This window comes from Watersipora subatra, chromosome 10 (assembly GCF_963576615.1).
Source record: "Watersipora subatra chromosome 10, tzWatSuba1.1, whole genome shotgun sequence".
NCBI lineage: Eukaryota > Metazoa > Bryozoa > Gymnolaemata > Cheilostomatida > Watersiporidae > Watersipora > Watersipora subatra.
In genome coordinates, this window is record NC_088717.1 from 6629844 (window position 1) to 6655445 (window position 25602).

Below are 25602 nucleotides of genomic sequence, written 5' to 3' on the forward strand. Positions count from 1 at the left end.
AGATAAACTGCAATATTGTTATGTTGCGGGCCCTCCGTTAATGTCATATGACAAAAATAGTTTTGCAATGACCAAGCAAAAGTTAGACGCATTTTAGCTACAGTCTTTAAAATTGTCTTATAAAAAACACTGTTGAAATCTTCATACTTCACCATATTCGCAGGTGTAGCTGAGATGGTTCGACGACAAGCCACTGATAATGTTTAAAAATTGAAATATGTATGCAACAATGCAAAAACTAAAAGATGTTCATTTTTAGCAATATTTAAAGCAGAAAAAGTATTTGTTATTACTTGTTATTACTTATTAGTTATTACTTACTTTTATTGGAATGAAAATTTATCAAATACATACATAAACTTCTGCTGAAGTTATCCTCTCATGGATTAAAGCGGAGAAATAGTATCACAAGAGTGACGGCGAGTTGGCGCTAAATCGATCTGCCCAAAGTTTAGTTGACCATCTCAGAACTTTTAGCGATTACTATTGAGATAGGTGTAAGTAGCGCAATTTCGCACCCTGATTCATGCTGTATTTAAAATATCAGAGCTCTTGGTCGTACCATAATCAACTACACAAGCCTGAGGTCTACATCGAAATATGGCAGGTTTTACCACAGGTATGCACTTGTTTGGATTGGTCAGTTAGCTATACTTTTTTGAAAATATGTTAAAATAAACGTTAATATTATTAATATATCAAAATTTTAATAATTAGATAATTTGAGAAGCATCAAGTTGAGTGCGTTTACAGTTGAGCTTTTGCACTTGCATAGAAATAAATACATGTATATGCTGAAGTAAACAAGGGAAGTTGTAGTAGTTGTGTACTAAAATAGAACTTTACTCGCAGCAATATTGGCCAATATTGTTCTTGTACATGTACGTATTTAGTCTTTTCACGTATACGTGTATATCAGTTACAATTAATATCTAGCTGTCTGGTCGTATTCTTAGACTATTTAGTTTTCCGTTAACATCATGAGCAGGTGTAAACTTTGTCAAAATATCAACAAATGTTCATTACACATTTTTCTGTAGCTGTATTCTTTTTATTTTTCCATTGTTACTTTTTCATGTTTGTTGGCATTCTTGAGCAAAAGTATACACCAATGGCAGCTGTTTTATGATGTGCAGGTTAATATTAAATAGGAGTGAAGGTTAGTGAGTATCAGCTGTTTATATATTTCTAAACTTCAGTCTCACACTTTAAACCAGAGAAAGCAGTACCTACTACAACATAAAAAGAAGTAAAATGACTATCAACATATAGACTAGTCGTGTGTACAATAACAGGCATGACAGTAACATATTATACAATGTAAAGTGTAAGCTAGCAACTGCTGGGCCTACGAGTGGGAGCAGGACAGAAGCACATGGTGATTAGTCTAACTGCACTAGTACAAAGTTAAATAACTGAAAGAAACTGTAACTCAAATAATTATTCAAAATATCGTAATGAACAAAAAACCAGTTGGATAGAACATATACATTGAGTGGACAACTTTTAATTATCAAGCATTTATGTTTGAGTCACAAACATCAACATCTCCTTTCTTTTAACAACATAGTAATTTTACAATGGTTGTTTGAACACCCTATTTTGATTGTCGCATTTAACAATATCGTCAGTGTCTCTATAGGTTGGATTTGGCACAGTGGCTATTACTGCATCACGAATTCTTTGTATTTGATTAGAGGGTATCTGGACCATTTGGATCTTGGTTCATGAGTTTCTGGCGTATCTTGTGTGACAGGGTTGTTACAGGTGGTAGCTGCGTCTAGTTCATCTGCATCTAGGAGTGCTACTAGACTTGGTGTTGTTGACTGCCTAGTTTTATCACGGTGTGTTGCTGTGGTGGAATCAGTTGTTACAGATGTTGGCTGCTGCTCCCCTGAAGGTTCGGTAAACATTTCTCTCCGATTTACTCTGTTTCTTCGAATGAGATTGCCGGTTTCTTCATTTAGAATAGTATATGACCGATCTGAGAGAATCTCAATGATTTTGCCTCCATTGATTTTTGACGGTTTGAATGTTCTTGATGAGGACAGGTGAGCCGATGGACAGAGGAACAATATTCTTTGCTCTTTTGTTGTTGCTTCTCTGTGTAGTAAGCTGCTTGGCTGCCTTCTCTCTCAGTATGTTTTCTTGTGTGGGATTGTAATTTGAGAGTCCTGTTGGAAGCACTGATCTGGTTGGCCTCCCGAACATTTTCTGCGGGTGAGGAGGCCATTCCTGCAGTGGGTGTGTTTCTGTATTCAAGAAGGGCAACAAAAGGATCTTCAGCTCTCTTCATCATTCGCTTCAGCATTTTAACTGTTGATTCAGCTTTACCATTGGACTGTTGATGTCTTGGCGAGCTTGTTGTGTGTTGGAAACCAAAATGTTTCACTGAATGCTGTGAACTCTGAGGCAGTAACCTGGGGTCCATTGTCGGACTTAACTAAATCAGGGATGCCATATCTGGCGAATGTCTTTTTCGCGGCTTTGACCACTGACTTTGTAATTGTCTCCTTCTGGTGTTCGCATTCGAAGAAGTCTGAAGTAGTCGACCATTACTAGGTAGCTTTTGTTGTCAAGTGTAAACAAGTCCATGCCTATCTTACTCCAGGGGTGCTTGGAATGTCATGGTTCTGTAGAGTCTCCTTCTGCTGTAGTGGGGAATCCATCGCACATGAAACACAAAACTCAATGTGTTTCTTGATGTCTTCTGACATTTGTGGCCAAAACACACACGATCTGGCTCGCCTAAGTGTTGCTGCTACGCCTCGGTGACTGACATGGAGTTTCTTCAGGATAGTGGGTCGGTATGTCGTAGGATCACCAGTTGAGAACCTTTGTATATGACACCATCTTGTACTGCTAGTTGATCTCGAAGATGCAAGTATGGTTTGAGGTTTTCCTGTAGCCCTATCTGTTTGTCAGGCTATCCATGGAGAATAAGATTTTTGACTGCTTGTAGCTCAAGATCTGCTTTTGTAGTTTCTTTGATGTCTCCATATGTTTTGTCTGACACAGGTAAGTCTTGGAGTGGGTTCGCGATATGTAGATCTTCTCAGAATGGCTGTATTTGAAAAATCTGTCTTTCACGGATTTCACTTTGTGTTAGTTTGTGAATCGGCGCATGAAATAGTATGTCAGCAGTAATTTGCTGAGACCCAGGCTTGTAGACAATGTTTGCTGGATATGTCTGTAAAGCTAGAAGTATTGCTTGTAGTCGCTTTGGAGCTTTTAAGAACTTGTTAATATTGGAGTTAGTGGCTCATGGTCTGTGTGTATTGTCACATCAGGGTTGCCAAATACATATTGATCAAATCTCTTCATGGCAAACACAATGGTTAGTAGCTCTAGCTCTATAAGTGAGTAGTTACGCTCGCTGTCTGTTAGATTTTTGGATGTGTAAGCTACTGGCTTGCCATTCTGTAGCAGAGCTCCACCTAGTCCTTCAGAGCATGCATCGGTTTGTATGATGACTGGGTCGTTTACCTTAAAATATTGCTGTGTGGTGTCTGCGGTAGCTAGGGGTTTGAGTTTGACGAATGCTTGATCTTGGTCTTCTCTCCCGTTAAAATCGTCTCCTTTTGCTCCAATCAGTCTTCTGAGAGGCTCGGTTTTAGCTGAACAGTTGAGGATGATCTTAGCCAAATAGTTGATGTGGCCTAGGAATCGTCGGATTGCATCTCCATCTTTTGGTTTCACCATGTCTTGGATGGCACTAGTTTTCTTGGGGTCTTTTCTAATCCCCTTTCTTGAAATGATGTGGCCAATATATGTCAGTTCATTTAGTAAGAATCTGCATTTCTCCTTGTTCAGTTTGAGGTTTATCTGTTAGGTTCGTTCTAACAATCATTTTAGCTTGCTATTGTGGTCCTGGGTAGCTATCTCAGTTGTTTTCCCTTTGCCATAAATGAGTTGTTATCTGCCACTATCATCACACCATCCAGACTGGCGAGTGTATCTGAGATTTTTCTCTGAAATTCTTCAGGGCTTGAAGATAGCCTGAATGGCATGCGGAGCCACTTATATTTTCCAAACGGAGTCCAAAATGTGGTAAGGTTGCTGGACTCTTTATCCAGTTTAACCTGGAAGAACTCGTCTTTGGCATCGCATAGTGTGAATATTTTAGCTTCATGTAGTTCTGGTAACACGTCCTTTAGAGTGGGCATAGGGAAGTGGTTGCGCTTTATGGCTTTGTTCAGATTGGCTGGATTGATGCATACTCGGAACTTTCCATTGGGCTTTCTTCTAGCTAATGTGTTACCGATCCATGGAGTTGGATGATCTACTTTGGCAATTATCTGGTTGTCTCCTAGTGATTGTAGTTTCTGTTTGAAATCTTGTCGCATTGAGAGTGCAACTTTCCTGTTGTGACATTGGGTTGGAGTAACGCTAGTGTTTAACTCAATGCGGTATTCACCAGGCAGACAGCCCACTTCTTCAAATACATCAGCATGTTGTTTCAGTATGTCGTGTATTCATTGTTTTGGGAGTCATTAATCACGTTCACCCAGTCTCTGTTGACTGTTAGGAGTCCTAAGTTTAAGCAGGCATCTAGGAAAAGTAGACTCTTGTTCTTTGTTTTGACCACATAGAACTTCAAGTGTGGTTGGTTCATCACAACTTCACATCTCCTTCCATCTGGTTTGGTTTCGGTTCCATTGTAAAGCTGCAGTGTTGGTAACCTCTTGTTGCCCAGCGGTGGCTGTCTGAGAGAGTTGTAATCTTTCTGATTGAATACATTGCAGGAGGCGCCAGTATTCAATTGGTATTCTATACGTGTTCTCCCGCTGCTAGTTTCAGTTTCGATAGTTGAGGTAAGCTTTTTCCTTTCCTCACTTGGATGCACATAAGGGAGTCACTGGACTCACTGTCTTCATCCTCAGCAGTTGTTTTCTCTGACACCTGGTGTAGTTTGCGGCCTCTCTTGATCTGCATACTGCTTGGAAGTGGTTGAACTTCTTGCATTTTGAGCATTGTTTGCCATACGCCGGACACTTGCGTGGTGGATGATATGTTCCACAGTTGCCACAGTTTGACATATATGTCAATTTGGAGTTAGGTTTTCTGTTAGGTTTGGATTGATTATTGTCCGCTACTTGAACAAGTCTCAGTTTGTTTTGATCACCTTTAAGTCTGCTTGGGAACTCTCTGAAGTCTTACACTTCTTGATAGCATTCTCTAAAGTGAGGTCTTCAGCTTCTTCAAAGAGTTTCCTCACGCTTTCATCGTTAATACCCAATAGTAGCGCTTGCATCATGAAATCGTCGTACATATCTCCTAAGCTGCAATCTCTGGCTATTTTGTGTAATGATGTCACATACTCGTCTATTGATAGATTTCCTTGTTTGGTGGAGAGTAGTTGGTATCTTTTGATGATTTGGTTAGATTGTTTGGTACAGAATTGATCAAATTTTTCAATCACATCAGCATAGACATATTTTGGTTTTCCAGTTTCGTACTTTAAGCTCTTAAAAATATCAACTCCTGGGTCCAATGCATCTAAAAAGAATTGCTATTTTGATGACATCACTTTTTTCGATTTCTCAACTGCGATAAGGTAATACTCCTGCCAAACTCCTCTTTGAAGCGTGTCCATTGATTTGACAGATCAGTTCCATCTTGTAGTGGCTTGGAAACAAAGAAATCGTTGGTCTCAGCCATGTTGCCGTGTGTCGTCGTCGGTATGTAGGTTTTTTTTGACGTTTAAGATCGACTGCTTAGTGATTACTTTCACTCCTCACTAGGGGCACTATGTTTTATGATGTGCAACTTATATTAAGTAGGAGTGAATGTTAGTGAGTATCAGCTGTTTATATATCTTTAAACTTCAGTCTCACACTTTAAGTAAGAGAAATCAGTACTACAACATAAAAGGAAGTAAAATGACTGTCAACATATAGTCCAGTCATGTGTACAATAACAAGCATGACAATAACATATTATGCAAAGCTTAAGTTAGCAACTTCTGGGCCTATGAGTGGGGGCAGGACAGAAGCACATGGTGATTAGTCTAACTTAACTAGTACAAAGTTGAATAACTGAAAGAAACTGTAACCCAAATGATTATTCAAAATATCATAAAGAACCAAAAACCAGTTTGATAGAACATATACATTGAGTGGACAACGTCTAATTATCAAACATTTATGTTTGAGTCACAAACATCAACAGTAGCTATAATAATACCTGAATATAGGCAACCAAGGATGTATTAATTATTGTTAAATACCGCTTCAAAAATTATTATAGTCAGTATTAAAGTGTCATTGACTGGCCTTTTTTCATAGTTTTGAATATTTTGTGAGCAAAACGAGCTTATGGTCTGGGATCTATTTTTAGCATCTGTTGAAGCCGAGTATTGTGTGGCTTATTGTGATAATTTTGAGTATAAGCTAAGTTTGGCTTTTAACATCGTGGGTATTTCGTATATAGTTGGATGTGCTCTACTGCTTCAAAAGTTACTCAGATTAACACATATAACTCAACCGTTCAGCTAGAAGGCTCAAACCCAAAAAGAAACCTAGCAAATCCATCAAAAATATTCAAAGCACTGACAACTAACTCCTAATATTTATAGGAAATTCATGACATCCTATTGCAATATGTCATAGAAAATACTTGAAAATCTATTTATTACCGATCTCCCATTAGCCTACCGGTCACACCATTTCTCGCAGTTTCAAAATGCGAATGTTCCCAGCCATGCAACTCACAAACATCAACTGCATTACAGCTAGGCATACATATTCAGTACAAATCTAACAATACATTAAAACAAAGCATTAAATGTTGCAAATGTCAAAATTTTCTTAATGTCACACTTCAGTCATTCTGTCATACTACTCTTCCCTAGTTATTCACTTAATTATGCATCTGAATAGGCAGATGGTCCGAGATGTCTTGTTGGTTTTTTAGCTTTGCGTTATGGGCCTCTTGGCTTGTACTGAATGTCTCTCTGGTGTATCAGAGGTAGATACCTCTCTTTGTACAAGTTGCTCTTGAACTATGGCCTCCTCTGTCAGATGGTCATTGTTGGAATTGTAGGATCTCAACAGCATAACTCCGCCATTAATAGTGTTAGCTTCATAATTGTCCACAATGTAGAGAAAATTCGTTTTTTTGCGAGTAAATGCGTTTAACAAAAGTAACATTTCTTTTTTACTATTTACTTTCAACAGATTGATGTCAGCATAGAACCACCTGCTTCTCATATTTTATACGGTTCATTGTGAAATGTTGTCTACCATTCGTACTTTTTTTTTAATAACATCAAGTCCCCTACCTCAGTCATGTGCAGACTTTCCCTCATTAGCTTTCCAATCATTTGATTCTTTACTTCCCCATTGTAATTCCTTCCTTTTGAATCTCTTCAAATATCTCCTACTTGAGGTACTTTTACCCATTAGTTTCTCCGTAATGACATTTTGGATAGTGATTTGCCAGTTATAAAATTTGGTGTTTTTTGTACGCAAATAAGGTAGATATTTTTATAACAACCTATGTATGTCTAAAGACTTTCTCTTTTACATTCTTGTTCTCAACAAACATGATTCAAACCCTTTTCATCAACAAACAATTTTGTTGCTCTACTTCACTGTTACCTTAAGCCACCTGGAAGTGAATAAATCATGGTTAATTCCCATACTTTTCATGTGCGAAGCATACTCATTGAAGACAAGTTATGTCCCATTATCTCTTTGCAAACTCTATGGAAATCCATGCACGTCAAATATCCCGATTAAGGCTTCTATGACTTTGCAACTCACTGTAGCCTGCATAAAACTTACTCATAATACCTGCTACAGTAATCAACTACTACCAATCTGTATGCACCATTATCTAGTGGGCCTAATAAATCCAGGGTTGGCAAAAATATCATATCACTGGTATACATGTATATGATATTTATTGATATTTATGATATTTTTAAACAAATGGCATTTTTGAAAAAAATTTGAAGCTAGGTTGAACTTGTATGGTGTTTACATTGTGATTGATGTATTTTATAGGTTGTATTGGACCAGTCAGCAATGTTTAATACCAAAAACTTGATTTATTGTAGGCCTAGAATAATAATATTTATAAATGTAAAAATATTCGTCAAACATATTCGTCAAATATTTGATTAGAAATCATGACATGAGTGCAAACAAAATAGTGCAAATAGTAAATACACACTATGATACTCCAAGCATGTTCCGATGTCCTACTCTTGTCTAGTTTAGGTATTTGCAAACAAACACCAGCTTGCCAACCTTCACCATACCGAGACGATTTCTCAACTTGCTGTGAACCAGTCCAAATGATGAAAACACATGCTCAACACCAGCACTGGATGCTATTGCAGTCATGTATCTTACAATGGTGTTCTTCAGTGGCGCACTCAGAGAAGGCTTCGACTGCCACCAGAGAACAGGGGAAAAATGGTCAATAAAGCTTGCAGTATACCTATATTCTTCGTTATGTTGCTCCTTCATGTGTTTGACTAGATGAGGCAGTAAGTCTGGAGCTACTTGGCTACACAGTTGCATCGCCTTTTCTTTGTCAGCAGTGTTCAGAAGTTTGCTTCTATACTTCGGGTGTAGAGAGTAAGCCAGCAAATGTTGTTCTGTAATATTCATGTCCTTTTTTGCTGAAAAGTGGCACTTCTCGGAATTGATGAGTTTATCCAGGATTTGATTCTCCAGTTTCATCCAGATATCAACTGCATCTGCGATGGTGCAGTTATTAGATTTCATTTTATCCAGTGATGCAGCTATCGGCTCAAGTTTTGCGAGGTAGTCTTTGCAAGTTCTTTTAATCCCAATGTTATTGACCTTGTTTAAGATTCCTTTTTCAATGTTATCTCTGTGGCTCTCACATACGGCCATCAGCACTGGCCAGTTGTCGAGGTATGACCTCACTGTGTCAGTCACAGAGTTCCAGCGAACTTCAATGGGAATCAAAAGTTGATTTCTGCATACCTCTTTGTACCAAGCATTAGGGAGGTGCTTATTTCTGAAGTACTTTGCTACAGCTACTACGTGGGACTATACTCCGGGTGCTTCCAAGTCCTTGGCTAGCAAGTTAAGGATGTGGGCTCCACAGCCGTATGCCACCATGGTTGCATCGTCAGCCATTAACTGTTTTCTCATTTTGGCCATGTTTGCAGCAATGTCAGTGACAAATGATCCGACTGTGCATTCATACTCCGCCTCAACCTTTTGTATGGCCTCCTTGGCTACATCATGCAGGTAGTCAGAAGTGTGCTGATGGCCAGATGTGTCAATAGAATCAGCTACAATAGATGTGCCTTTTTGATCAGTGACGCTGACACACACAATGGGCTCATTATGAACGTTTGACCATCCGTCTAATGTCATGGAGACAGTTTGTTTCTCTAGATGGTTTTTGCAGTCCGCTTGCAGAGTGGAGTATACCTTTTCAAGAAGATCATCGCCAATTCTGTGCCAATCTGGTGGTGTGTAACCTCAAAAATAAGAGAAGAACGAAATAATTTACTAATGACAACGATATTTTTATGTTAGGAAACAACAGACAGGGAAGCAAATCCTATATAAATCACAGAGAGGTTTATAGTCTACATTCATGTCGGATTAACTTACATTGTACACAATAAAATATATTTCATAAAAACAATTTTGAGTAAACATCTAGCATGGCTAACCTATGTTTTTCCTCTGCGTTTTGCAACTGCATAACAATGTGGAAAATCAGTATGCAAGAGCTTGCTTTTAATTTACACTATAATTAATAATAATACACTATATTTTAATTACACTATAATAGCCTATATATCATACATGTAGCTCCACAAAAAAGGTAATTTTCTATACATGAAATGAAGTGCTGCAAACAAATAAGAATAAATAAGTAGGCCTGAAGTGTAGGCCTAATAAAATTTCTATGTAAATAAATGTATATTTAAAATATTCTAACATTTGCTAAACTTACCCGGTTTCAAGGCAGCAATCATCTCCAAGAATGCTAGGTGCTCAACCATTCTGAATGATGAGTTGGTAGCATAGACCATTTTGGCGATGAGGGTGCCTAATTCACTAGCTCTGACAGCAGTTGCCTTAGTGGCATAGTCCAAAGTTTTTCGCTTTTTGATTTTAAGCATAGTTGAGTGATTCAGCTCCTAGAAAAGTAGATGGGAGTAGCCTCATGTGTCTGATTAGTGGCAGCTCTGACAGCAATGAGCGTGATATGTTCTTCTTTCTCAATGTTCTCCTGTGTATGTTGAGCTGTTCTTCCGTTGCATGTTTCCAGATGGGCTCTCATGCGGGATGGTATACCTTGCACCCTCAATCCACATTGGTTACACGTTGCTTTGTAGCCTGTCCCAGTTCTGCTTGTCAAGCTCTGCCCATTTAGGATCTTGTCTTCTGCCAGGCATAGTGAATGGTGTATGGAAGGTTGTGAAATGTCGAAAAGTGTAGAAGTTTACCTGTGAAGTTAGCAAGAGATACTGAAAGACAAAGTTATATCATCATATTTATAGATTTTATACTAAGCCAGAATCATTTGAAGCTATTCATTGAAAGATTTTTACAGAAAATGATGAAATGAGTTACTCTGTCATCTCAGTGTAATGTGCTTACAATTATGTTTCTGGGTGTCAGATTGTTCAATTCTAAATCATTGATTTTGAAGTTCGAAGGGTTTTCAGCAGGCTGGTCTCCTAATAAGGCAATAAAATATAACAGTTAAACATGAGATGAGATTATCAGATTAGTGAGATAGTACTGGGATGAAGGAATACAATTTAGACCTGAAAAACTCTTCTCAACTCAAACACTAATTAATTGGTCTAGCCGATGTCACCTCCTTGGTTTGGCTGTCTTTGTTTGTCTGGGTTGGGTAAGCCTAATAGGCCCCTATGCAAGTATTTGATAATTATAGGTTTTATTTAGCATTTCTAGACTGTTATCAATAGTTGTAAAGTGAAATCGGAATGATAAAATATGTATTTTTCAAAAATATAAAAAATATTGACTTTTGACCCAAAAATATCATATCTATCGGCGATATATATCGATGATATATATATCAAGCGATATATATTAAACCAATCCTGAATAAATCACGAGCTAAATCTTTTCATGACTTAGTTGGCAGCACGTGGTTCGAACTGGATCTCTCATGTACCTCCCAACTAATTGACACCCTTACACAATTTAATGTTGTTCTGCGTCAATATCAAGCCAGCAAATCCTAAATCGCATGTTTTCTTTTGTGTCCACAATCTCAAGATAGCTTTTAAGACCTAGCTCAATCATGTTGTTTTAACTTTTGAATTGCACCAGTGATACAAGTATATTCTATTGACACCATTCTACAAACTTATATGCTATAAAATATGCTACTTTTTAAATCATAGTAACTTAAGCTTTTACTGTGACTCCATTGCCCAAAGCTGGTTCACACCATTTTGTCCTTAAGTAAGAAGTCTCTTTCAGAGGGTAAGTATACCACTGCTTGATAGCCCAAACCTATGACAAAGCCTCAAACTCAAAAACACTGTAGCTCGACTTAGTATCTGAAAAGGATTTTGTTGTAAATGGCATTGTTTCTTCTGATCCATCTTTTTTGTACTTGGCTCAAATAAGCACCCAATTCCATATCACCAGCTACAGTAGGTAGAATTGTCTCGACACTGCTAACAAATACTGCTAGCACTTCACTGCATATCATACTTTGCTTGACAGCATTAAATTCGGTTAGGGTTTTATCATTCCACAAAAGCAAATCATCTGAGTTACATGCTGAAATCATTCCTCTTGGACCACCTTTCAATGATGACAGTCCTAAAACAAGCCTAACATGATATTGGATAATCTCAACAAACCTTCGCAAGTCTCCTATAATCACTCCATCGACATCACTGCAGCTATCTTGTCATGCAGAAGCGTAATACCCTTACTACCGCTGCACCATCAAAGAAATTCGATGCTAGATTGCCTTGGACTAGATATTAGACTAGGAATACTAGGAATGCTAGACTACACTTGGAATAGTTTACGTTGAAACTGACTTTGTAGAACTGCTCAATAACAACCTTGAGTTTAGCATCGTAAGATTTTGTGTCACTAAGAAACACAAATATCATCTTATAACCAGACAAACAACTTGCGACACCTGTCAGTACTCCATCAATGAGCTTACTAAAAAACTTAGTGCGGAAGCTAGACCAAACGGTATCCTAGTTTACATGTACAGACCTTGAGAAGTAATGACTGCTGTCAAATCCATAGAATTGTCAGTTAGAGGCACCTGAGTATATGCAGCTTTTAAATCCAAAGGAACAAACACCTTGCCTTCCTTCATGGACTGCACTAAGTCTTCTATATTAACCATAGGATGTGTCACTAATGCCAGAACTGTGCTAATAAAAGTCACCCAAAGCCAGAGCTGTGCTAACACTAGCATCATTTGTCCTTGATTACATAACTAAGCAAATTTATTCAGAAAAAGAGTTTATTTCTTATTCTTACTCTCAAGCCCAAAGCAAAGTAAAACATAAGTAAGATGAAATATAAGCAAGTAAAATATAACTTGGTGATATGATCATAACACGAGGATAACTCCAACATATGGGAGGGTAACTAAAATTAGTGTTTCTTTACCAAACTCTGCACTCAAGTTGCTTCATATATTGCAATAACACAAGAATATTTTTATTGTAAGAGCAACGTATGTGAAAACTAGAAATATCTATGACAGGTAGCTTTTATACAGGTGGATTTTTCTATCATGTGCGATACTCCAGATCTGTTGACTTTTCCTTTGACAACTTTTGGATCTCTTCCACATTATTATATTGCTCTTGGTTGACTGATTTTACTTTGCTGTTGTTGTTGACAAAATGTGCTGTGTTGCTATCTTTGTAATCTACTATAATAGCTATATGCTATCTTTGTAATCTACTATAATAGCTATACGCTATCTTTATAATCTACTATAATAGCTATATGCTATCTTTATTGTTTCCTTGAATTTATTTTGTTTAGTTGTTTTTATTTGAGTGTATTTGCTTGGTCCTATTTGGTAAATGTTGCAATTCTCTTTCTAAGCATTGTCATAGTCATTTGAAAGTTTCTCCTACATTACTACGGTACTGGGTTTCTGCAAGTTAGTCTGATCTAATTCGCATAGATTCCTTCATTTTTTATGCATTTCAACAGTTTTAGCTAGTCTTGGTTTTTCTTGCCTTCTGTTAATTCTGTTCTTTTCTCACTAAGATCAGTTGCGATCGCTGAGTTCTGTAGTGATAACACCGAGGTCTTCTGTTTCGTCACATTGGAATGGTTATATTCAACTGATTTCACATCATTTATAGACTCATTGCGACCATCTTTTCATAATATTCTTTGAGTTAAAATTTATGTTAAGTTAAATAACCTGGTTGGATTAGTAATTGTACTAAAGTACAATTACTAATCCAAAAGTTTTGGAGCAACCTGGACAATCCCATCAATTACATCAAAAGCTCTTATATGAGTACATATAGTTCTTTGTATGCTGCATCAACGGCCTTGACTTACCTGGAACTATTTCAAACTTTTAAAAAAATTGCTAGTGTTAAGTTAAAATGCACTATTGACTAATCAAATCAACTGATTTACTCATATTTATTTGATTCATATCACATTCATGAATATTTATCGGCATATATCATCTATTTATTTGCCACTGTAGTTTAATTTTTAATTTTGGTGTTACAGATGTTTAAGGTAATGTAAATCCTTGCTAGTAGATGCCAATCTAACCGCTATTTTACATAAGAATAATCAAATTCTCACTCGGAATGCCCCCACAGGAAAGGCAGGCAAAAGGCTAAGGAGTTTTTTCCTCAATTATGGTGACCATTTAGTCTATATTTCTAAGATGTAAGTTGTTATTCTACAACTGATTAGAAATTCTGGGAAGCCAGTTAGGTAGGAGTTAGTTTTAACTGCATCATAGGAATGGTAGCCTCTATGCATTCTTGCCAGTAAAAAAGCATCAATTATCTGCCCCTACATTTGTCACCTTTGGTGAAATAACCTTATCACTTGGTGTTTACCAATTTTTTAAATATTTGATTTCGTTTCAGGATTCTCATTTGGGGCCAAAACTGCCACAACGACTGCGAGTGCCTTCAGTTTCGGCAAGCCTGCTACTGCTCCAGTCTCTACGACAGCGTCATTTGGTTTTGGCAGCAATTTAACTACAACTACTGCCGCTCCATCATTTGGCTTTGGCACACCCGCCTCAACCAGTCTCGGTGGTTTCGGTGTTAAAACAACCACGACCACTGCGCCAACTTTTAGTTTTGGAGGATTGACTGCTAAACCAACCACAAGTGCGCCTACTCTCAATTTTGGTACCGGTGGAACCACATCTCTTTTTGGGAGTCGGACAACGGCGAGCACTTTCAGTTTTGGGCCCTCAGCTGCAACATCTACTACTGCTGCCAGCTCTGGATTAGGTAAGCTGGCAGAGGCGTAAATTGATTTGGGTTTTACACACATATATGTACAGTAGACGCTGCTATAACGTATACTTCCTATAACGTAAAAAATTTATGCTAAGTTGTTTCGGACTACGTAAAAAATTCCATATAACGTAAAGTGTCAAGAAGGGGCAGCTTCTCAAATTCGATTTGAATGGTAACATATTCTCACGCTTGTGAGAAAAACGACGTACGTATGGCATTATATACATGAGTACAACTTGCATGACATTTTAGTTCGTCGTGATAGTTCATCAGATGTGTCAACAAAACAGAGAATAGATAGCTGTGCAATCGTTAATAAATACGATCGATTGGTGCAGGTGTTCTCAGAATAGATTTTACAGTCTAGAAAAAATAAACAAATCGTTGTGAACAGACGTCGAATATGTGCGTTCCCTATCAATTTATTGTAAAATTATCGCAATCAGTCTATAAAACCAGCGAAACTGATAAGAACAAAGCGACAAGTTGTCGATGTTAACTAATACTATTACAGTTACGATACAGTCAACAAATTAAAAAGTCAAGTCTTGTTTTTTTCTTTTTGTTTGAAAGATCTTGGGACAGATTAGGCAATTAACATGTATTTTACTGCTCTGATAACGTAACATCCGTATAAGATAAACGTTCCTGGAATGGCTTATTCACGTTGTAGGAGCGTTTACTGTACATATCCGATATATTTTCGTGTGCTAATATTTTATGACGTATGACAGGCTAGTACAGTTTTACAGTTACCAAGGATTTTACATTATAGAAACAGTATAAGACATGTACATTTTCTAATCAATTCCAAGATCTTTCCAAACACCCATTTGACCCCACAAATAAGAAAAAACTGAACCCAACTTTTTAATTTAGTGATTGTCCAGTAACTTGCAGAGAAGTAGTATCGACAACTTTTCTCTTTTACTTATCACTTTTACTTAGCGTAATTTATGGTTCATAATTACGGCAATTATATGTTATGTTAAGAGGAGTGCACACCTTCAATATCTATTTATGAATAGTTGTACAGCTAGTTATAATGCTGTGTGTCTGTTAGTCGGCATGAATGCTATGCCTTTCCACAGTTTTTCACTGATTTCATCTGAACTTCACACAAATTTGCTCCATGCATTCTGACAGGTCATTAGAAATATTTGGTTTCAAAACTCCGTCTACTTCCTGAGAACCAGCCTCTTAAACTCCCACCTGCTGACTCTGATTGGAAATGAAAGGAATCGCTATGCTTACCGCTAGTCATACATGAATATATATTTGTATGAAACATGAATCTTTTTTTTTGAAAATGAATCATAATTCTCTCTCCTACTCACTGACAAAAACATACAATCCTAACTAATATGCTTTTTGCGTTCATCGAGTTGTTAAACAGTTTGTTGCGCTGGTCTAGACAGTCAGCTATATCAGCCACGTTGCTCTATTGCTTTGATCAACATGAAGTAATTTTCAACATTGTACTCTCTTTCGTTCGACTCGTATGAAGGAGCTCAGGTAACTCAGAGCAATGAAGCGCTTGTCATGGCCGCCGTGCACATGCCCCGAGTCTTTAATGATGAACGAGATGGAATTCTTACCAAGTGGAACCAGCTTCAAGTAAGTTTTCTTGCAACAGTTTCGTTTAGTTAGATCGTATCATCAGTTATCCGTAACGCATAGGCGTATGTAATATACTGAGAATATATTGTAGACCTCCCTTTACTCCATTCCAACTTTCGATATAATTTCATGTGCAAGCCTAAAAGTCGCGGACTTGTGAGCGTTTCCCTTATTTTGAAGTCGGGTGTGTAGTGGAGAGAAGCGTCCAAGTTTGCTATGTGGCATGCACAAATATGATGTTGTATCCTCTAGGCATTCTGGGGGACTGGCAAAGGCTATGTTACACAGAACAGTTCTGCCTCCTTTTCACCAGAGAACCCGTTCTGTTATTTCAAGGTAACTTTTGTCAATAGTTAACTATATTGTCTAGTGTGAGTCAATTTTGTATTGAAGATATTGTATTTTGTATTGTATTTGAATTTGACTGAAAAGAACACGAGAAAACTCAAATGTAGTTTCGTTGTTTCCTTTCTAGTGACTTTTCATGTCTATGAATATTTTTACAAGCTTTGGTGTAGAACTGAGGTAGACTTTTTATTTTTAAGAGTTCTTTTATAAAATATCTCGCAACTCTACAAGTGTCTATCATATTATTTATGAAATTTTGATGGACATGGATGTGCAAAGCCTTTTGTCTTTATAATCACCTGTTGATGAGTATACAGCAGTTATTCCTTCTCTTCTCTTACATTACCTGTTGATAATCATGCATGAGTTATCCCCTCTCGTCTTTTGCATTACTTGTTGATGATGATGCATAAGTTATCTCCTCTCGTCTCTAGCATCGCCTGTTAATGATCATGCATGTATTATCCCTTCTCATCTCTTGCATCATCTGTGGATGATCATGCATGGGTTATCCTTTCTTGACCCTAGCATCACTTGTTGATGATCATGCATGAGTTATTCCTTCTCGTCTCTTGCATCACCTGTTAATGATCATGCATGAGTTATCCCCTCATGTCTCTAGCATCATTAAGGTTACTGTATTCCATTGAAGGCGGTTGGCTACAGCTTCATGCCAAAGACCAAGGATGAGGATGGGCTCGTTGCGTTGATCACTAACAAAACGCTTTCTGACCTTGAGAACAATCAACAAGCTTCTGTTACTTTTCTCTCTGGCCTTCTCGGCAACCAGCCTACACTTAGCGTTTGCGTTGAGTCAGTACGCGAGCTGCCTGATAAGAAGTAATAACCTTATGGGTTGTGTTAAAAGACAAGAAGTAGAGTGTTAGACAAGAGAGGGGATTGAGGTGGTAGTGATAGCGTTCGTTAAGGGTAAAGACAAGTATAAACAAACATGGACAGAAAATTAAACATATAACTTCGGAAGTTGGGGTGATGGAAAGAGAGCGAGAGATTGAACAAAAGTGGGATAGGAATTAAATGAAGGCTGCTTACAAGCGGTATGAACAAATAAATTGAATGGAATGAGTGAAGATAAATGGGTGAGGATATTAGGTAAAGAGGTGAAGTGAGAGAAACATGGAAGTAGAAACACCAGTCACGAAAAGGGAATGTTGTATATAAGTGATGTATATGGTTGGTGAGTGATAAGAACAGACCTCAGTGCTTAGCGTGTCAAAATATGTTCGAAATTTGAAAGCATTGAGAAGACTATCACAAACTGTCTCCATACAACTTTCATGCTGTTTATTAATTAAAATATGGGATTACAAAACGGCACTCCGCATTAATTTATTTTTGCTCAAATCACGGTAGCAACATTGCATCTTGATTTGGTGTGAAAGCTTTTAAAGGTTTATTTTAAAGGTATTCATTTAATTAAGTACTAAATTTATTTTTAAAGGCATTAGTCTTTTAGGAACGGTCACCGTGTTTTTGGATTTTTGTCACTTGCTAAACAATGGTTGGTGATGTCTTTTAAAAATGTGTATTGTAGAAGAGATCATGTTTTAAATATGAGCCACTTTTTGATTTCCCTTGTTTAAATTTGTCTACTTCCCAACTAGATACTCCAAGATTTGATAGACTTTACTTGAATGTGGCAAATTATACTAGCTCTAAAGCTTTTGCCGACGTTTAACTGTTTTCTTTAGAACTGAGATGGTGATATACGTTCAGGAGAGGCTGCCAAATGGCAGCGTGCGAAAGGTGTCAGCAGCGCAGCTACATAAGGCTTTATGCCAGGGCAATGTCAGCACGCAACTAAAGACAGCAGGTGTTGAGCAGGCGATTCCTAAGGCTTCTATGTCTGCATCAGCCTTGAAGTATTATCTAGAGACCCCACCTGCAGGTATGTCTCATGTATTTGGTTGCTATGTAGCCCTAAACCTTCCTTTTCAATCCTCTCACCTCGCTATGCCTCTATTTTGAGACATTTTTTCTTGAATTCTCTCGCCTTGCTATGCCTCTATTTTAAACATTTTCTCTTGAATTCTCTCACCTTGCTATGCCTCTATCTTAGACATTTTCTCTTGAATTCTCTCGCCTCGTTATGCCTCTATTTTAGACATTTTCTCTTGAATTCTTTCGCCTCGTTATGCCTCTATTTTAGACATTTTCTCTTGAATTCTCTCACCTTGCTATGCCTCCACTTTAGACATTTTCTCTTGAATTCTCTCACCTCGTTATGCCTCTATTTTAGACATTTCCTCTTCAATTCTCTCGCCTCGTTATGCCTCATTTTAGACATTTTCTCTTGAATTCTTTCACCTTGCTATGCCTCTATTTTAGACATCTTTAATTCTTTATACTTTAAATATGAATTATAAACTTTAATTAGCACATGTCAAAGCCACTTGTCCTTCACACTTCATCTGCTCATATCAGTGTTTGCTGACAGCAGTTTTTCTGGAACATCTAGGGAAGAACAGCTGTTGTCACATTCATAATAGTTGATGAAACTCTGTAAGACTCTGTTATTTTTAATCGACTAAGAAGGGTTGAAAAAATGTTTGAAACTGCCATTCGAATTTTTTCAATTTGCTATCTATGATTCAGTCTAACTACTCGATTAACCAATCAGAGTAGACCGACTGCAGTTTCGATTTCTCCACAAAACAAGCTAGTGTGCAGTAGTATCCAACAATAATGGCGAACATATTTGCACGCTTAATATCAATCAACATGGTAAATCGGTTGATGAGATAATTTGCGATGCGAATTGGTAATCACAAAATTGACCAAAAAGCTAATAACAGATGATCGACTAAAGTAGGCTCAGCTTTAATATGGTGGACCTGTTTTAATATGACTAGGTTAGTAATGACGTCTCTCGATTACATTTTACTGAACAATTCCTTCTTAACCCACTTTGTAGGTCTCGATCCAATTCTCTGGGACCAAGCCAAAAAAGACAACCCAGATCCGGAAAACCTTCTTCCGGTGCCCATGGTTGGGTTTGCAGAGGTCTATAGACGGATTAAGCACCAGGAACAGCAGTGCATGTGTCACCAAGATAGACTTGATGTGGGTCTTACTCTTAAATTGACTTTTAATCTTGACTCTTAACTCTTAAATTGGTCTCTAAAAGTCAGATTTAAACTACAGTCATGCCACATCATACGAGCTTAATGCGTTTTAGAACTGGGCTCATATGTAAGTTCTCTCGTATCTCAAATCAATTTTTCTTAAATAAAACAATTAAATGCAGGTTAATCTGTGTATAACAGGTATACTGTATTAACTCTGAAATAACCACCTAAAACAGGATATTATAGTCGAAAAATATGTTTTTGATTGTTCTAATTTATGCTCACTTACGCTCACAAATACACATCTAGTTGTTATGATCTGCAATAAAATGTGGCATTATGTATGGTGCAGTATGGAGTTTGTACCTTCGATACAGACGGTAGCGGCTAATGGCAGTATGTGAGAGACTTGACCACAACACATTTGGTACGCTACACTTTTGTGACACTACGTGACGTAACATAAACATTAAATTTATCCTAAAATAATTTAGCTTACTATTTATTGACTTAAAAATAAGACATTACTCTAAACTTAATTCTTTTTTACTTTTCTTCTTCCGGTTCGGCTCTTTTTGTCTCGCTTCCACTTCCTACTCACTACTCTCTTCATTTTTAGCCAAACCTTTATTCGACAAGAACGACCGAGCGATGCTGCTCTCGTAAGCAATTTCATGCACACTCGTTCCCCTTGCAGCCGCATCAATAATTGCCTCGTATGCTCATATCTCAAATTTCTCTTGTATCTCAAGGCAAAAATCTGCTCGAAGTTTTCCTCATATCTCAAATTTTTCATGCGTTGGGACACTCGTATGTCGAGGTAGACTGTATTATATCTCTCACAAAGCGATGACATGTTTATTAGAAATGTAACTAGGCCTTAGTCGGTAGGGAAGCCAAAGATTTATTGGTTTGTATTAAATAAAATTCCTTGTAAACGGCTAGTAACTCCTGCATCCCAAATGGCGGCAACAAATATAAGATATGTATAAATTATTAGCTTAACTTTCAAGGCTTAAAACTTTAACTAAAGTTCAAAGCTTTTGTGAGAAGAAATGCAGAGTCATGAATCGATTTTACACCTGATTGGCCAATTGTCCTGTTCGTATGTCAATGCTGACTGAGTTACTGACTAGTGGGCGTTGTCCACCCATTGTTAATCAGGTCATAGAAGGTGAGATAAAGTCGCTCCAACAGATTCACGCTACAAGTATGTCCCGCATCGAGGATTACAAGCGCAAGCACCTTAACCTCAGCCATAGAGTCCTTAAGGTCATAGTTCAACAGGAAATACATAGAAAGATGGGATATGGTATATTAGCAGAAGAGGAACAACTTAGAATAAAATTAGAAGCTATCCAACAGGAGTTGAACGCTCCAACTCAGTTCAAGGTTAGATATTTATTCGTTCAACTATCAGTAGAGTCACTCTTATATATTGTTACATTGTCAGGTTAGGCATCTATGGTGTGTGAAATAAACTGGACACCTTTGTTGGAAAAGTAAAATTCTCACCTACAACATTGTTACTCATTGTGAATTTAGTGAATAGCCATAGATTATATATTAAATTAATCCTCATTTAGCCCTGAATTTAAAATATATAAGCCGAATGACTGTAAAATTATTTTTGAATGATTATGTAGGTTAAATTCTGAACATTTCAATCTTTTAATGGTTGAAGATAACAATCTGTATAGATATGATCACACAACATACTACATTTTATTAGCTTATTTTAAGTCATCTCTATATATATTTCTCAAAGTATGTGGATATGTGTGTCCCTCCAGATATAGCTATTTTTAGAATAGCGTAGCTGGACAATGCTTAAGCAACGCCATGGCGTACCAACATTAGAAGCCTAGCGTTTATTACTAGCTTACTGGTATTTTCCATTGGCAATGTGCCAGGCTAATAGTAGTAAGTGAGCAAGTGGTAGGCAACTCTCATCACTTCTCATTGTTTACAAACTGATTTTTAATACCCGGGCAACGCCGGGAGGAACAGCTAATACATGTATTCGTATGACTTTGAAATCAGGGCAAAATGAGGATTAATCTGTAAAATTAAGCCTGTAAAACTAACTTACCGTAATTCTGATCTAAAAGTCAATTTTAGGCATGAACACTTATTTATTCAGAAAACTGGAGATACCTAATTCTATTGAAAAATCCCTAGTCACATTTTGCATCAAACTGCTATTGGAAAGTCCCAAAAACTTACATGTACTTAACAGACTGCACTGAAAAAATCCCAAAAAGTAAACTTTATTTGAAAATCTGGTGTAGCGTTTGGCTAAGGCACCAAAGAACCATTGCATTTTCAAGGATAGTGGTTTGAGAGTGAAAGTTTTCAGCAACTATAACCACCCTTTCCTGATTATACTGTGGTTATACATCGAAAATCTTGCATATTAATTACATATTTGTTATGTTGTTTTTTTGCTAAAGCACCTTTGTGACAGCAATTAAACTAGTCTTAGCATACGTCAATGACACAAATAACAAGTTTTCTGTACGTATAGAGTCGGCTGAGCGAGCTATTGTCCCAAATTCGATTGCAAAACCAGACATTAGCAACGACGCCAGCAGAAGGTCAAGGACAATTGGATAAAATATACATGGCTGAGATCAAAGCAGTAAGTTTGCCTTAGTCTCTAAGAAGTAGTGGTATCGTTTGGCATATTAAATTTGTGGCTTTGTTTTAAACACTATCACCCATGATATATGATGTTGCTTGCACTGTGTGTGGTCTGGCTCTATGCTTTTTGAGTTACCTCCTGCTGTTGCACTGTCCTTAAAGGTTTGTTTACTTGCAACAAAATTCACATTACAGTTATTTGGCATAAAAAGGTTCACCATGTCTTACTCTGCTGTGTTGTAGGTGCAAAATATGTGGAGATGTGATTACAAGCTCTTGAAAGCTAAAAAACGAACAGCTAATCGCAGCCATCATCGAAAACGCTGTAGTTTGGAATCTCTTTATTTCGATGACGTTCTCGAACATTTTGGTTATTGTTTTGGCGCGTGATGTTATCACGTGAAATTAAAGGCCAATAAAAGGCTCAATATAAAACATTTCGTAGCACTAGTTTATGACAAACACTTATAGTTCTACTGGAAAGCCCGTATCAAATATAGATGCTCGCTACTTTACAGTTTGGTTTCAGCCAGGTCCAATCATCTAGTCGTAATCTGATCATTTGACCCACACTTCCTGCCAAATGGCGCGAACAATTTTTGCAGCATTTTTCGACTATTACAGTTGACCAACAGGCTCCTCGTGTTTATCAGAGGATGATATGCACTCCTTCGAGCTAAGGTTAAAAAATTAAACAAATTTTTACGATAGGTTTTGAGATATGAGTGCTCAAAGTGACAGCATTACAATGACGATAAAATAGACGCGTAAGAACAATAGACATGGTTTATTGAATGCGTGAAGTATATTTGTGAAAATATTTTGACGAATATTTTGACGAATGAGGTTGCATGAAAGTGTAAACAGAAGCCATCTCGTTCAACTACTTCCCATTTGAGCCGTTTTGGAAAAGGTTTCCAATAATACGGCGTTTTCACTGACTTCGTTTTTTATGACTGCAGTTAACTGTTTGTTTTTGAGCTTTTAAAAGCTTTTAATCACATTTCCACATATTTTGCACCTACAACACAGCAGAGTAAGACATAGTGAATCTTTTGATACCAAATAACTGTAATGTGAATTTTGTTGCAAGTCAACCATTAAGCCAATGATCAGTCATGTTTTGCTGGCTGTATACTGACTTTGTAGAAATGTGTTCAAACTTCAACTAGATAGAATCTTATTGAATCTTTTATCATTAAATGATGCAGAGTAAGTTGCTTGCAGTAAACCGACCCTAAACCTCACATTCATCGTTGACATTTTATTTTATGACTAAATGAATGCGGGGGAATAAAAAAGTCTGCGCGGAAAACCTATTTTTGTTTAACATATAGCCTACAACATTTACTATTCTAACTTTTAAACTTTATATTATGAGAAAAGTATTTTTGTACAGTTCAAATAAATTAAGAAAAAATAAACATTGAGTACATGGAAGTGTGTGTATAAAAAAGGCTACCGTTGCAGCAGAAGCTCGTTGTATTCAATGTTTCGATAGACGATACTGGTACAAACATAAGAATGAGATATTGGACTGTCTTTGTCTGATACTTTGTCTGACCAGAGAGAGAATGTAGAGAAAATTCCTACTCCAGAAAAGCATTTAGCTTTTACAGATTTACCAAAACCGAAAATATGAGTGTAATCGCACATTAGAAATTGAAATGCCACGTTTGAAAAATACAAATTAAAAACATAGGTAATGGTAAAAAAATTCAAAAGAATCACAAACGCAAAATGTAATTAATAATAAAAAGTGTACATTTGGCGTGTGCAATTGTGAAAAGGACATGCAGTATATGGTAAGAGCGATTGAAATGATAAAAACAGCTCAGCCTTGTGGTTACGCCCGCGTGTTGGTAGACGTGTGAATTGAATGTCGCGAATCCATATCTACTACAAAGGTAATTTGTTACTAAAACTTTACTGCTATAACTGGACAGGACGAATGACAAACAATGAGATTTATATATATATTATTATATATATATATAGGTTCTTGTTGTTCTTTTTATTTTTATATTTATTCTTTCAATCAATATTAGTCTTATCCCGACTCCAAACCAGTTTGCTACAAAGGCAAGTATGTGAGTACTTACCTCTCAGACATTATCAGACAGAGTCTCCATTTACAGCATTTGGCACAGCAACAAAAAGGCCTTCAGGAGTTGATTGGCATTGTTAAAGATGATCTCGCTGATCTTGCCCTGATTGAGGCTGGCTATGCAGATGCCCCGCAGAGGTAGCTCTTAAACGAATCAGCTTTGTCTCATGGCATATCTTTTGCTTCGAGTGTGAGAAACTATGCAAAAAAATATGCTTAAAGCCATGCATTATTTTGGCTTAAAATTGCTAAAGACATTTTTACTTTTCACTGCAAATGTAAATAAATTCACATCTTTTCATTACATAATACACTGCAAATGTAAATAAATTCACTTATGGTTTTGAGACAACCAAAAGCAAAGCAGTTTTATCATCCGCTGATTAGCTGTTTTTATGTTTCATCCTCCCGTCTATAGAGTTACATGGCTTATCATTTAACTCTATTGTTGCACGCAATATGTTACATCATTGTTATCGTTTCATTACAAAATACACTGGATATTGTTGTTTTATTTAATATTACAAAACCTGACCTGTCGTATCCTACTCAGCTACAATGCTCGTAGGAGTTAAATATTATACCAATAAAAAATAATATGTAGTCGTAATGTTATATTTACAACAACACAATATAGCATCTCCATGAACACGGTATCATGTCTACTGAGATAGAACACGCGGTAACGACCGTACTATCACACTCATAAGGCCATAATAACATACCAATAGAGCCATACTATTACACTCATAGGGCTATAATGACATATCAATAAAGCCATACTATCACATTCATAGTGTCATAATAACATACCAATAGAGCCATACTATCACACTCATAGAGCCATAATAACATATCAATAGAGCCATACTATCACACTCATAGAGCCATAATAAAATACCAATAGAGCCATACTATCACACTCATAAGGCCATAATAACATATCAATAGAGCCATACTATCACACTCATAGTGCCATAATAACATATCAATAGAACCATACTATCACACTCATAGAGCCATAATAACATACCAATAGAGCCATGCTATCACACTCATAGTGCCATAATATCATATCAATAGAGCCATACTATCACACTCATAGAGCCATAATAACATACCAATAGAGCCATGCTATCACACTCATAGTGCCATAATATCATATTAATATAGCCATACTACCACACTCAGAGCCATAATAACATATCAATAGAGCCATACTATCACACTCATAGTGCCATAATATCATATCAATATAGCCATACTACCACACTCATAGAGCCATAATAACATATCAATAGAGCCATACTATC

General features: G+C 37.0%; 1 protein-coding gene across 1 annotated transcript; it reads left to right on the forward strand.

Annotated features, from left to right (window-relative positions):
• Nucleotides 1–485: 485 nt before the first annotated feature.
• On the forward strand, nucleotides 486–24803 carry LOC137405819 (nucleoporin p54-like). Its single transcript, XM_068092233.1, has 10 exons — nucleotides 486–619; nucleotides 14099–14473; nucleotides 15990–16099; nucleotides 16355–16438; nucleotides 17103–17290; nucleotides 18163–18359; nucleotides 19386–19534; nucleotides 20704–20931; nucleotides 22067–22180; nucleotides 24321–24803. Exons 1-10 carry the CDS (start codon nucleotides 601–603, stop codon nucleotides 24429–24431), a joined length of 1575 nt encoding a protein of 524 aa, XP_067948334.1. The 5' UTR covers nucleotides 486–600; the 3' UTR covers nucleotides 24432–24803.
• The last annotated feature ends 799 nt before the right edge of the window (nucleotides 24804–25602 follow it).